The sequence below is a fragment of the Lithobates pipiens genome, unplaced genomic scaffold, assembly GCF_037356315.1.
Source record: "Lithobates pipiens isolate NorthernLeopardFrog02 unplaced genomic scaffold, aLitPip1_a1.2 Scaffold_3, whole genome shotgun sequence".
NCBI lineage: Eukaryota > Metazoa > Chordata > Amphibia > Anura > Ranidae > Lithobates > Lithobates pipiens.
Window position 1 is genome coordinate 113,231,523 of NW_027507790.1, and position 14,921 is coordinate 113,246,443.

General features: G+C 39.7%; 1 protein-coding gene across 1 annotated transcript in view; it reads right to left on the minus strand.

The window, feature by feature from the left end:
- The window catches only part of PRDM6 (PR/SET domain 6), a 180,823-nt gene that overhangs the window by 14,281 nt on the left and 151,621 nt on the right, over window positions 1-14,921 (minus strand). The window contains exon 7 of the mRNA XM_077462187.1: window positions 5,876-6,052. Within this exon, the coding sequence (XP_077318313.1) occupies window positions 5,876-6,052 (177 nt within the window). The remainder of the gene's footprint in view (window positions 1-5,875; window positions 6,053-14,921) is intronic.

The window sequence follows — 14,921 nt, forward strand, 5'->3', positions numbered from 1 at the left end:
TGAGCTATAACATATAAACATGTAATTCCCAGATTTTGCACTAATCTTCAGCTCAGTTCAGCTCCCAAACCTGTATACCCCTTATGGACTACAGCACCTTTTCTCATTCTGGCTATGGATCTATTGATTTGGTGAAAATGTAATGACAGCTTCTTCATTTACAGTCTGCTGTCAAGTGGGAATCTCCATCAGACAGCTGGGATAAGTCACTGGTTGTTAGGACACCGGCGGGTGGCAGGTCCTTATTTTATTCATCTGTTAATGGACCATGGGTCTCCTTCCCCTTACAAAAAAAAGCAGTGGCATAATAATTGCATAAAAAATGCATCAAAATGGTGTCAAACTGCACCGATATCGCACTACAAAACCACTGAAAATCTGAACATTATTAAAAATTAAAAATGTTTTCAGTTTGGTTGCTCTAAAGTGTATGTAAATCCTAATATTGAACTTCTTTTATTTGGTCCCTTTTGGTCTTTTAAATATAGCAGTAAAATAGTTATTTTATATCTGTTTGACAAGTTTAAAAACACCTAAACTTCCCAGAAATCTTGTGTGCTGACTGCTATCAATTACATTGTTCTCATGTATCACTAAGGACTACCAAACGACATCCTTCTTTGTTATTGAGAATATGAAATGGTTAGGGCTCCGTGGTCCAATCTTGTTTTTGTTGTTCTAAAACAGAAGGGTGAGCATTGTTATTCTAGAACTGGATGTGTGTTACTGGCAGAATCACCTAGGGAAATACAAGCCTAAAAAGAGAAAATGCATGCAGCCATCACATCAAAAGAATGGTAAGCTGCAATGTAATATATTTTTGTTTAATAAATTATTATTTATTATATTTTTGTTGGTGGGTTCAAAACTTCACAGGAACCACTGTTTACTCTTTTGCAAAACAAGGTGGAAAATGGTTGCCAAAATGCTAGCCCGTCCAAGCTTTTCAGCAGTGATGGTGTGCGTGTATAAGAGGATGGTCATGCATTAACAAGGTATTCTCAATGTACTTAGGTTTAGTGTTTTTGGGTGTATGAGGTTGGCCCAAGATCTTCAACTATTTAAAATGTACCTATTATTATTAGAGGTATGTCTATATGGCCATCATTTTGCTCAGTGCTTCACATATGTAGTGCACATTCACATCAGTCCCTGCCCTCCAGGAGCTTGCAATCTAAGGTCTCTAACTGACATTCATACGTGTCTTTGGAGTGCAGTAGGAAATTGGAGTATTCACAGGAATCTCATGCAGGCACAGGGAGAACATGCAAACTCCAGGCAGGTAGTGTTGTGGCTGGGATTTAAACTGGAAACCCTAGTGCTGCCAGGTGGAAGTGCTACCCACTTAGTCACCATGCTGCCCAAGGCACTTGATTGATATATTACTGCTACATTGTTTTTTAGTAGGCGAGGTTGAAAAAACACACAAGTCCATCAAGTCCAACCTATGTGTGTGATTATATGTCAGTATTACATTGTATATCCATGTATGTTGTGGTCATTCAGGTGCTTATCTAATAGTTTTTTAAATTATTGATGCTCTCCGCTGAGACCACCGCCTGTGGAAGGGAATTCCACATCCTAACCGTTCTTACAGTAAAGAACCCTCTACGCAGTTTAAGGTTAAACCGCTTTTCTTCAAATTTTAATGAATGGTCGAGGGTCTTATTAAACTCCCTTCTGCGGAAACGTTTTATCCCTATTGTGGGGTCACCAGTATGGTATTTGTATATTGAAATCATATCCCCTCTCAAGCATATCATCTCTAGAGGGGACAAGTTCAGTGCTCATAACTTTTACTGATAACTAAGGTCCTCCAGTCCCTTTATTAATTTGCTGCCCTTCTATGGACTCTCTCCAGTTCCAGCACATCCTTCCTGCGGACTGGTGCCTAGAACTGGACAGCATACTCCAGGTGCGGCTGGACCATAGTCTAAATGTACCTTTGGGCTGCGAAGAAGTATTTAATCGCTTTTTCATTTGAATAGCAGACATTTCCACAAGCTTGCATGTCCCTACTGATTTCCTATATATCACTACCTGAGCCTGGAAAACCAGCACACCCTAGTATTCAAATAGCTACATGCTCCTGTGATCAGCTGATCTGGCCAAACTCTCAGTACTGGTCCACTACTGGGATGAACAGCCTTCCTCCTTGGATTTGTGAAAAGATACTACAAGTCCGAGGTTATATTCAAGCCAGAGGTTTGTTTAAAAGGGCATTGCAACATGAGCTAACCTATACAACTTCTAATGCTGCGTACACACGATCGTAATTTCGGCTAGCAAAAGACCGAAGAGAGCTTTTCATCGGAAAATGCGACAGCGTGTATACTCCATCGGAATTTAGCTGGCCGAATTCCCTCCAGCAAAAATTTGAGTGCAGGTTCTCAATTTTCCTGACGGAAATTCCGATCGTGTGTATGCAATTCTGACATGCAAAAACTCCCACATGCTCAGATTCAACTACAAGATGGAAGCTATTGGCTACTGGGTATTGAACTTCCTTTTTCTAGTCCCATCGTACGTATTGTACATCACCGTGTTCTTGACGGTCGGAATTTGGTGTGACCGTGTGTATGGAAGACAGCTTGAGCGAAATCCCATCAGAATTCCATCGGGAAAACTATCAGAGTTTTTTCCACCCATAATTCCGATTGTGTGTACGTGGCATAAGAATGCATCTTTTACTGCAAAGTCAATCAACACATAACCGTTGCAGTGTACACTTTATTTAATAAGCCTGAAAGTAGGGTTGACCTCTACAACTTTTATTGCTGGTTGTCTATTTAACAACGACAGGTCCTACTAGACACCTACCATGGTTTTCTTTATTTCAGTAATAGATTTTCATATGTATCCAGGGATGGCAATGACAAATGAGTTTATAAGCACAGTAATAATTTTAGATTTCAATATCATAAGAGGCCTTCCAAGTCAGCTGTTAATGTGTATGATTAATATGAAAAGTTGCTGTATTAATTTGTATTTGATATTTTGAACAAAGTGCATGAAAAATGATAAAACAGAAAAGAATCATTGAGTCAACCGGGTAACAGATATGTAAAACCTAAACATTAAAATAAATCTATTTTCCATTTTGACCTCAGAACCTCTTCAATTAATTACTAAAATCTATATACACAGCAGTCAGGGGAAATCAATTATGTATCTAGCAGGATTTTAGCATTGCTTTTTCCATTTCTCCCAACAACAAACACTAATGGGGGCTATTCATCACAGTCTCCTACCTGTAAATACAGTAAAAAGAAACTTGTAAATGGTAATAACCTTACTTGTCACAGCAAATGAGGGAAGGAAACCACTAAAATTAACTGCCATTTGTTTTTATATCATGAAGGGAAGGTCACTGAATAGTATCACGTATAACTGATAAGCCAGTGGGGTAAGTGATTTGGATTATTATATACCGTACTTGGATTGCTACTGCCTTGAGGACTGTGTTGGCAGATTGATCTTGTCTTGTGTGCTGAGATGTGTATCTAGTGGTAACATTTTACCAATCATATTAACTATTTTCAAGCAAACCTTTTATTAGGAAAAGATGGGGGCTGCCATTGTTACATTCTGAAAATGCTAGTTGCATGGCTGTTATTCTGACCCTCTTTCTTTACAATGTTCTGTCTCACTAACTTGAAAAAAGCATGCAATTTGGGAAAATTAGAAATTCTTACCTGCCTACTTTTTTCAAAGTCATTCAAAGTATTGAAGCAAGAGGATCAGCATAACAGTCAGGCATCTACTATTTGCAAAATGGGCAACTGAGTACCAAGATTGTGGTCTTGCAACTATAGTAATGCTAGCATTACAGTTTAGCACGTTATTTTAGTATGTTTAAATGTAATGCAAAACATAGTTGTTTAAGAAGTATGTTTTAAAAGAAAGATATTTGTATAATTGCACTAAATACTATAATAAAGAATATATAGTGATGCTAGCACCATTATTGTAAAAATATTCTTTACATAATTAGTTAAAGCGGAGTTCCACCCAAAAATGGAACTTCCGCTTTAAGGGAAGGTGACCCCCTGACATGCCACATTTGGCATGTCATTTTTTTGGGGGGGGGGGGGCAGAAACCCTCTTTTTAGAGGGTTCCAGCTCCCACTTCCTCCCGGCGCACCACGGCTCCAGAAGCACGATAACCTTTCCCCCCTCCCTCTCGGCAATCACAATGCGTGTCCAGCTGTGTTGCCACAGACGGGCACCCACGGTGACAATGCCGGCACTGCAGAGAGGAGGGGGAGATGAGCTGGGCTTTTTTTTCCCCTATCGCTGGACCCTGGGACAAGTAAGTGTCTGATTATTAAAAGTCAGCAGCTGCAGTATTTGTAGCTGCTCACTTTTATTTTTATTTTTTTAAGTGGAACTCTGCTTTAAAGTGGTTTTAAAGCATAAACATTTTTACGCTTTAAAACCCAAATGCCTAACCTAAAACCTAAATATCCTAATGCACTCCTAACAGTAGGGTAAAAACATTTTCAGGTAGTAGTATCCCCCCTCATCCCCCTGTACTTACCTGAGCCCTCATTTAATCCAGCACTGTGCCTGTCTGCAGCAGCTCTCCCCCTTCACTTCACTTCACCATTGTCAATCAAAGCCAATGACGAGGGAGCGTCACTATAGACACAGGCAGCGGGGCTCAGGAGCGAGCCCACACTCGTCAGGAGAAGGAGCCAGAAACAGGCGGGGGGACCTGAGAAGAGCAGGTTTGGAGCCACTCTATGCAATTCCATTGCACAGAGCAGGTAAGTATAACATCTAAGGCCGCGTACACACGCGGGGACTGTTCGCCCAACTTTGTCCGTCAAACAGTTTCGGCAAACAGTCCGCTCAAAATTAGCATGGACGGACATGGCCACACACGACGTACGAACAGTTTGCTGAAACCGTGCGCGATGACGTGAACGGCACGTACGACGGGACTAGAAAACGACGTCCTATACACTGCAATGCAAACCTCGGCGTGTAAATCCTTTCTGAGCATGCGTGGAACTTAGTTTGACGAACAAGCCTACACACGAGGGGACTGTTCGCTGAAACAAAGTTTCAGCGGACAGTTTTTCGGAATTTCCGAAAAACCTTGTTCAGCGGACTGTTCGCTGAAACTGTCCGCTGAAAGCCCACACACGAGCGGACTGTCCGCCGAAACACTGTTCAGCGGACAAAGTTGGGCGAACAGTCCCCGCGTGTGTACGCGGCCTTAGTTTTTTTTTTACATTTACATTTTTACATTTCATTTTAACATAGTGGCATAGCAAATCTAAAAACAAAACAGAAAACTATATCAAGCTCAATCTAGTCTTGTTCTAATAGGGAGTTTTTGACGTTTTTCCAGAAGAAGGCAAAACAAGTCCCTGGTAAACCTGCTAACAATATATCATCTTAGTAGAAAAAATTTTTTTTTGATCATCTTAATGACTATCAGAAAAAATCTTCATCAATTACTCTGCCAATGAATCCCATTTGAATGACTGTATATCTGTGGCCATAACCTTTGATTTTAGAAGAGTATTCTAGATTCTGATCACCTTGGCACTAAAGAAAACCTTTCTTTGCTGATTAAGTTATGTCTCTAAAAGTCAATGGAGATGTCGCCTTGTCACGTCATTAGGGCAGATATCTAATCAGACTGTTCTTTTCAAATATCTATAATTAGAATGATTAGAGCTCATCAGAAGCAACTATTTTCTACAATACATGTATTTTAATCCTTGTGAAGTGTCCACTAAATCTAACTATATTACTGATAGCCTGTCAGTTCCCATCCTAGATAGGTTGGGAAGCTATAGACCTATCAGTGACTATGTATTTATATATTGACATCAATAGTCTAAGTAGCAAATCTACTTACTTAAAAGGTTTTTCCCCTGTATGAGTACGGATGTGGTTGTTTAATGTAGTAGCACCAGCAAACGCCCTGCCACAGTATCCACACTTGAAAGGTCGATCGCTGGAGTGGGTGACGACATGATTCCTTAATTCTGATGGTTGGGAAAAGGATTGAGAACAGTGCCCACACTGGTAAGGCCTAAAAGATAGAAAGACACAGTAAGGCTGCATGTTCAAAGTGTGACTTCAATCCCCTCTACGTAATCTATATAATTTGCAAGGATTTCCACAGATGTATCCATTTTTTTTTTAACAAAGAATTGCTGCTTGAGTCAATGTATCTTTTCTAATATTGATTTCTATTTGGGAGAGTCAACCATTATTATGACCACCTGTTGAAATTTCAGTGTTGTAACAAGGAAATTTGCAGCATCTTCATGCCTTTAATGCTCCATACACACGGTCGGACATTCCGACAACAAAATCCATCAGATTTTTTTCCGACGGATTTTGGCCCAAACTTGTCTTGCATGCACACGGTCACACAAAGTTGTCAGAAAATCAGATCGTTAAGAACGAGGTGACGTACAACACATACGTCGGAACTATAAAGAGGCCAGTAGCCAATAGCTTTCGTCTCGTAATTTATTCTATTCTCTTTTGTCTGCACATGATCGGAATTTAAACTATTTTGTTGTCAGAAAATTTTAGATCCTGCTCTCAAACTTTGTGTGTCGGAAATTCCGACTGAAAAAGTCAGATGGAGCCTACACACGATCGGATTTTCCGACAACATGATCCGATCGCATATTTTCCGTCGGAAAATCCGACCATGTGTACGGGGCATCAAAGTGGTCAAGCCTAAGATGATCTCACTAAAAATTAAAGTGGTTCTAAAACCTAAACATGTTTTACCTTAATGCATTCCTTGCATTAAGGTAACAAGTGTTTTGGCATCAACCCCCCCAACCCCCCTTTTACTTACCTGAGCCCTCATTCGATCCAGCGCTGTGCACATCTGCAACTCTTCCTTCCCTTCATTTCTGGTCTTGCTGGCTTTGCTGGGCCATTGGGAGCCATTGGCTCCCAGTGCTGTCAATCAAAGGGACGAGGGAGCACGGGGCGAGGACATGTCAATAGATGCAGCAGCAGGGATCGAGAGCGAGCACGCATGACTGCCCCCATGGAAATTCACTTCCCATGGGGGCCCTGGACAGAGATGAGGGGCCAGAATGCCAGCGAGGGACCCGAGAAGAGGAGGTTTGAAGCCATTCTGTGCAATTCCATTGCACAAAACAGGTAAGTATAGACATGTTTGTTATTTTTATTTCTTTTTTTATTTTACTTTTATGCTTTAAAGTGGAAGTTCAGTCAAACACTAACTATATATAAATCTACTCCTACCCTCATTTTAAGTCGTTTCTATCTACCCTGTGATGGAAAGATCTGTATACTTATTCTGAGGGCGCTCCAGTCCGGTCACATGATCTCTCCAGCGGCCGGCTTCGGTAAAGAGGAGAAATCGCCGACAACAGCCACAAAGACTGGGCGATGACATCGCCAATGCAATTACTATGGGGCATCCATTGTCAGCTGTCCTTCCTCTAAGGAATGTAAGTAAGGTAAGTTTACAGATCTTTCCTTTCACAGGGTAGATAGAATAGGCTTAGAAGGGGGGGGGGGGGGGTGGAGTAGATTTAATTATAGTTGGTGTTTTGAATGAACTTCCACTTTAAATTTGTTTTGTAGGGGAAGTCTCAACATTTTATGCACCAGACTATGGTCATAAATTAAGTTGTAAAAGTTATATCACAAAGTTTTTCTTGTGTACATACAGTATAATTACAAACTTTATCTAGAAACAGTTTTTTTAAATATTGGGACAGATAATGAGAGTCCCAATGGTACAGACATACCCCAATTTTAAGTACACAATGAGGTTTATTTACTAAAGCTGGAAAGTGCAAAATCAGACTCACTTCTGCATAGAAACCAATGAGCTTCTAACCCCAGCTTGTTCAATTAAGCTTTGGTAATAAAACCTGGAAGCTCATTGGTTTCTATGCAGAAGTGAGCCTGATTTTGCACTTTCCAGCTGTAGTAAATAAACCCCATTGTGTACTTAAAAGTGGGGTATGCCTGTAGCTAACTTTTAGTAGGCTTCTACCATACAGTTACCAGCAGGTTGGATAAACTACTAGATGATTGAATAAACAACAACTTTCTGACCTGCTGAATATTTGCTACCTTAGGCTGCAGCCTGTATAGCCAAACCCAATATCAATCAAGTTTCTTTAAAAAAAGCATATTAGGTCACTTATTATTGTACTGTTTTATTAGACAATTGGCTCTATTCACAAAGAAAAATATTTATCATTTAAAAAAAATACAGTTAAATGAAGCATAAATTAAAAATACATTCACATACTGAAGTTAAAGGTTTGTGAAATAAGACTTAAGTGTGTACATTTTTTAGAAGATTACTAGTTCTTATTTACTCTTACTGTTTTCTCGGTGGTTAAAATAAATAAATATTATGTACTTACAGGATTTTAAGTCTTTTATTTAATAGCCCTGCTCCGAAGATTTGATTTCTCAGGGCTGACGATTTTAATCACCTAGTTGGTTAAAAGCCTTTCACTAATGGCCAAGACTCACGTTATTTCTCATTTAAGATTCTGTAATGTCTGTCTTCTGTTCTTAATTCTGTTAAGGTAATGTTCTCATTTTAATAAATAGAGCATGTTGCTAATATTGAGCAGATTGTTTATAATTGCATTTAGGTGCCCACAATGGAAAATAACTTAGCTGCACACTGAGATAAAGAGGTGGTGCTGGCAGCAGCACAGGGATTGGGGCCAAGAATTAACCTTCCATCTGGATGCGCTAAGGTTTTTTTCTGTATCACAAAACTTTCATTCTACTGAGTTTATGAAAAACTCAATTTACATATTTAGAAGATAAATCCAAACATCAGGCTATCAATTCTGTGCAAAATATAGTACTCTTTATTTTATTCAGCATAGTTTTGTACCATAGATGTATAACCTCATCAGCCTGATTTTATTAACTATAAGATCCCCTTCACACTGGGACGTTTTTCAGGCGCTTTAGCTTAAAAAAAAGCGCCTGTAAAGCGCCTGAAAGAAGCCGCAACTGCAATCCCAATGTGAAAGCCTGAGTGCTATCCCACTGAGGCACTGCGCTGGCAGGGCGTCAAAAAAAGTCCTGCAAGCAGCTTCTTTGCAGCGCTTTTAGAGCGGTGAATACACCGCTCCTAAAGCGCCCGTTCCCATTGAAATCAATATGAAGCACCTGTAAAACGCTTAAAAAAGAACCTGCAAAGCGCTTTTGGCAGCAGCGCTTTGTGGGCGCTTTTAACCCTTTATTTGGCCACTAGCAGGGGTTAAAAGTGCCCCACTAGCGCTCGGAAAACTCTGGTTTACGGGTGCTGGCAGTGTGAAAGGGCTCTTAAAGCACTTGGGCTTTCACATTGGGATTGCAGATGAGGCTTCTTTCAAGCGTTTTACAGGCGCTTTTTTTTAACGCTAAAGCGCCTGAAAAATGCCCCAGTGTGAAAGGGGTCTAAGTGCTGAAAGGTTTTATGTGTCAATATAGCAAACTTTCCTTCAATAGGTAGACTTTTTTTTTTACTACCAGTGTCCATGGGACATACTGACCATGGAAAGTGTTAATTTAAATTACACGTTTACCTTGTAAAACAACTGATTCAGATTATCTCTATATATCTAGATCTATATATATCTAGATCTATATATATCTAGATCTATATTTATATATATATATATATATATATATATAGATAGATAGATAGATAGATAGATAGATAGATAGATAGATAGATAGATAGATAGATAGATCTATATATATACTATATATATGAAAATGTCTGTTGTTTATAAGTGAACTCATAATCTCTGTTTTCAGTTGCATAAGGGGCTTAGAGAGCTGGGGGTAGAGAAGCAACATCACAGTGATCTCCCCAGTGAATACTGTAGGAGGGGGGGGGGGGTCAGCAGAAGTCTGACCATTGGAGGATAGGCAGGCTGTGCTCCCAGCACAGCCGAAAACTGACCACTATACTGGGATGGATATGCTCCTATGCCTAACATGGTCAGTTTGACACAGTAAAGTAGATGGTCTGCCAGGAACACCAGGAGTTTCATACAAAGGAAGCAGTACAAAGAGAACAGGATACTTTTAACATAAATACAAAGCACAACAGGCCCATTGCAGGGCTATAAAATGTTGGGGTAACATATTCTTTAAATACCGTTTTTTCATAGTGGTATGTGATAGACTTTACATTAAGGCTGGGTTCACATCTCCAGCGGCTCACAGCAGGGGTCTGGTGCATCCCTGTTCACCAGTTCAGGTCTGATTTAGATCCAAATTTTTGGCTGAATTCAGACCTGAAGCGGACCGGAAGATGCACAGGACTCCATTGAGAGCCAGTCACAGTCTGCTGACATGTGAATTGGATGTGGAGAAACCCACCTCAAATTCGCAACAGTGTGAATTCAGCCTTAAAGTGTTTTTTTTTCACCTTTACAGAAAAATCTGTAAGGTGAGCTTACACAGGAACCACTCCTCATTCCCACCCTGGTCCCGCTGACCTGCAGGGCGGCAATCCCCAGTCTTCTTCTTCGCTGAGGGGATGGGCTATGCTGGTTCTGATTGGTTGGCGCCTCCCATGTGATGCCGCTGACCAATAAGAATGGGAAACCCTGATGGGGTACGTTTAGGAGATTAAGCTCTGGGGATTTCTAAGCCCCAGAACCGTGAAGGGTTGGGTTGGGGATGGGGGTTCCTGTGTACGTTCACCTTTCAGATTTTTCTGTAAAGGTGAACTTACCTTTTAAGGAGCAAACTTAGAATATAAAAAGCTACAACCCACAGTTAATGCTAGATTTTAGTTCACGTGTAGAAGTATTTTCACATTATTTCTATAATACAAACGTGTAACAAATATAATGTTATGTAATGTATATATGCTATACTGTATATATCATAAAGTGACCTTCATCCATTTAGGGTTTTTTTTAATTGCTTTGTTTTTTTTTAAAAACTCAGTTGTTTATTCCTTGTAACTATGGCAGCAGTGGGGGTGTTTGGTACATTATTCTGTACAACCCAAGAAATGTCATATTATTCTCATGTGGATGGCACACTGCTTTTCCTGCAGTTTTTGGATTTTTACAACATTGGTACTGATCATTTGACTATAGCAGGAAGATCCTCCCACAGAGGAAGTAGAAAATTATATTTTCCAAACAATAGCAGGGGATACAAAAATCCCTGTATATAACTGAGTAGTTTAAATAATGAATTAAACTTTGCATTATGGTTTAAAGCTAAATTCCAGGAAAACAACTTTACTACATATTGAGTATTGTTTTAGCTGCCAAACTATTTGAAATAGTCAATAGTCAGCCAATCTTGAATTCTAGACAGATAACATAACCAAGTTGGCGACCTAGGTTCTTTCACCTTTGTTTAGTAATACAAATTTGTAAACAACCTTGTAACTGGATAGTGAAGGAGAAGCAGTACAGAGGAGAGGTCTTCCCTCTGCTCCATACACGACAAAATCATATTCATACTGTTGACTATCAGCACTGCAGAAAGAATGATGTTGCGAAGGGAATCATCAGGACAAATGTTATTTTTTATTTTTACTTTAGTGGCTTAGTGGTTATCAATTGCACTTTGCAGCCATGGGGTCCACAGTTTGAGTTCTAACCAGGACACGACTTGCATGGTGTTTGCATGTTCTCCCTGTGCTTGTATATGTTTCCTTCAGGTACTCCAGTTTGTTCCCACACCTCAAAAGACATGTTGGTATGTTAATTGCTTCCCGTCTAAATTGGCCCTATTAGTGTATGCATCTGGGATAGAGGCCTCAGATTGTAAATTCTTTGAAGGCAGAGATTGGATTAATGTACAATATGTAAAGTGTTGTGTAAATTGTCAGGGCTATATAAATACCTATAACTAAAATACAAAAAAAATATTTAAAAAACTGAACACCAGTCTCTGTTCACCCACTCCCAAGATTTACACAGTTCTGCCCACAGGACAGGCCTGTCTATAAGGGGAGGGGACCTGACCTTTCTCAGCTGCAGTTTCATTTCCACTTGCAGGTCTAATCCCACCCCAAACCACGATAGTCAGAAGCAGCACACTAAAGCCTAGTACACACCATTAGTTTATTTTCGTTCAACCCAGATGGCTTTGGTCTGAGCCATTAGTACAGTGATTTCCCCAGCTGAGCTATTGTGTTTTAACAGAGGGAAGGCCCCCACACTTCGGTCAGCAATCTCAGTGGCTGAGAGCGCTGATCAGGAACCGGTCGGCCGCTGTTTTTTCAGCATGCGCGCCCGGCTGCCATACACATGGGCTTAATTTCATACATTTTTCTATTGAACCGACCAATGACGCCTGACATTTGGCCCATGTGTACTAAGAGTAATAAGCTCATCTTTCTGCCAATCATGATCCTGACACTGAAACAAATGTGAACAATTCATTTTGCTTCTTCCACACCCTCTCTGAACTATACAGGCGATGCACAAGGCTGGTACCAAATCATATTTAGGTACTTACACTAATTGTATTTAAAGCTGAACTTCAGCTTTTAGTGACATTCAAATGGTTTGTTTGGTTCAAGCTGGTCCAAACAAACAATTTGCTTCACTAAGAAATGCAGAGTCTCTCAGAGCTGTAAAAATTGTATGTAGCCTCAGCCACATAGAGTATAAAGCGCTGTGTTCAGGCAGTGGGTTGGGAACTTGCTGCCCCACACTCAGAATAAAATCAAGTCAGGCTGCTGAGTGCTGCTCACCAATTCATAGGCAGCTTTGTATTTTCTGAATGAAAACATGACCAAATGAAAACAATGAACGAATCTTTCTCTGATTGGCTGAGGCAGAGAAGCAGGTGGATGATGTCACGTGAATGACAGCGCTCAGCCTGACTCAATTTTATTCCAGGGAAGGGACAGGAAGTTTCCATCCCACTGCCGGAACACAGCACCGCGTGCCGTAATTACCTAAGGATACATACAGTTCATACAGTGCCGAGAGCAGCTCAATCTCTTTGTGAAGAAAATAGTTTGTCTGGATCACTAAAAGCTATAGATCAGATTTAAAAGTACATTTTAGGATGTATTGATAAATGCAAAGCTGCATTAGTTTGTGTCATTTATACCTGCCTAGAGTATAATAAATAGGTATGTTATTTACACAATTACATGGCTGACATTAAAGGAAACATAATCATAGTTTCTCTACATTTCCCATTCAAGCATACAGTATGTTTTCTTTACTACACTAAATCATTCCAATGTAACATTTAACTGAAGGTCATTTTTTTATATTTTTTCCTTATTGTTATTTATTTGATATTTTGATGATTGTATTTTATATACAGTTTTGTAAATCCGTCCCTCTCCCTCTAGTGTTTTTCTGTATATTTTTACTTTATAATTGTTGGGAAAAACACCTTCTTATAGAAAAAATGTTGCTTTGCAGTCAGGACAGACCTTGCACTAAAGCAGAAGAGCTGGGTCATTGTTCAGAACCACTAAGCAGTAAGGAGAGCATATATATGTAATGCAGATATGTGTCTCCTCCCATGTATTGCTCCCATGTACATATGTAATTATAAATGATATACAAATATAAAGTTCTTTTTTTAATGATTAACATTTATTTTAATATTTAGGATGCTAAATCATAGTGTAATTGCACATTTTCATATATATATATATATATATATATATATATATATATATATATATATATATATTAAAAAATTATAATTTCACCTTAATGAATAACATATGCTAATTAACTAAATGCCAATATGTACTTGTTGGAAAACTTGGTTAAGGTGGACAGTAATGAATGTTCTAGATAATGGGATGCCTGTTGGCTTAATTTGTGCTGCGCATTGCCATCTAATGTATCTCAGATCTTATTGCACAAGTCTTATAGATACTTTGCAAAGGAAACCAAGCGTATAATAAGAGGCATTATAAATTAACCTTTTTGACCTTGCTGTCGGCTATGGACACACATTTAATCATTCCAACTTTACGGGCAGCTCAACAAATTCTTCTACCTGAAGCTTTGGAAAAGTGTCACTTAAGGACACTTCCTGTGGAATAAACATAAGCTTCAATAATGACAGTGAAGTCTACCATTCTACACTCTGTGACAGACAGAATTCTGAATACAGCATTTATTGCGACATGATGTGAAGCTTCATTTCCGGAACTACCTCAGTTAAACATGAACCACATAGAGTAGTCTTTTCTTAGGCCGCGTACACACACGCGGACTGTTCGCCCAACTTTGTCCGTCCAACAGTTTCAGCAAACAGTCCGCTCAAAATTAGCATGGACGGACATGCCCACACACGACGAACGAACAGTTTGCTGAAACCGTGCGCGATGACGTGAACAGCACGTACGACGGGACGAAAAATACGACGTCCTATACACTGCATTATAGCTTTCGGCGTGAAAATCCTTTCTGAGCATGCGCGCAACTTTGTTTGACGAACAAGCCTACACACGAGCGGGCTGTTCGCTGAAACAAGGTTTCAGCGGACAGTTTTTCGGAAATTCCGAAAAACCTTGTCCGTCCAACTGTCCGCTGAAACTGTCCGCTGAAAGCCCACACACGAGCGGACTGTCCGCCCAAACACTGTTCAGCGGACAAAGTTGGGCGAACAGTCCGCCCGTGTGTACGCGGCCTTACATTATAAAATATTCCTATTGTGATTCTTTGAAGTTTTATTATCTGAATGTGAAATGTGTTATTATTATATTATTAATAATACATAAGATTTATATAGCTAGTTTGCAAAACCAACATACCAGTGAAGTTATGGTAAGGTGAGCTGCATTAATGCATGTCGCAACAGTTCTAGGAGACAATTATGTGGCAATCTGACTTCACAGTTTCATGGATTGGGGAATGGTTGAAATCTACGTGTGTGTGACCATTTAGGAGGTATTTTTTTTTTTGTTTTTGTTGCCC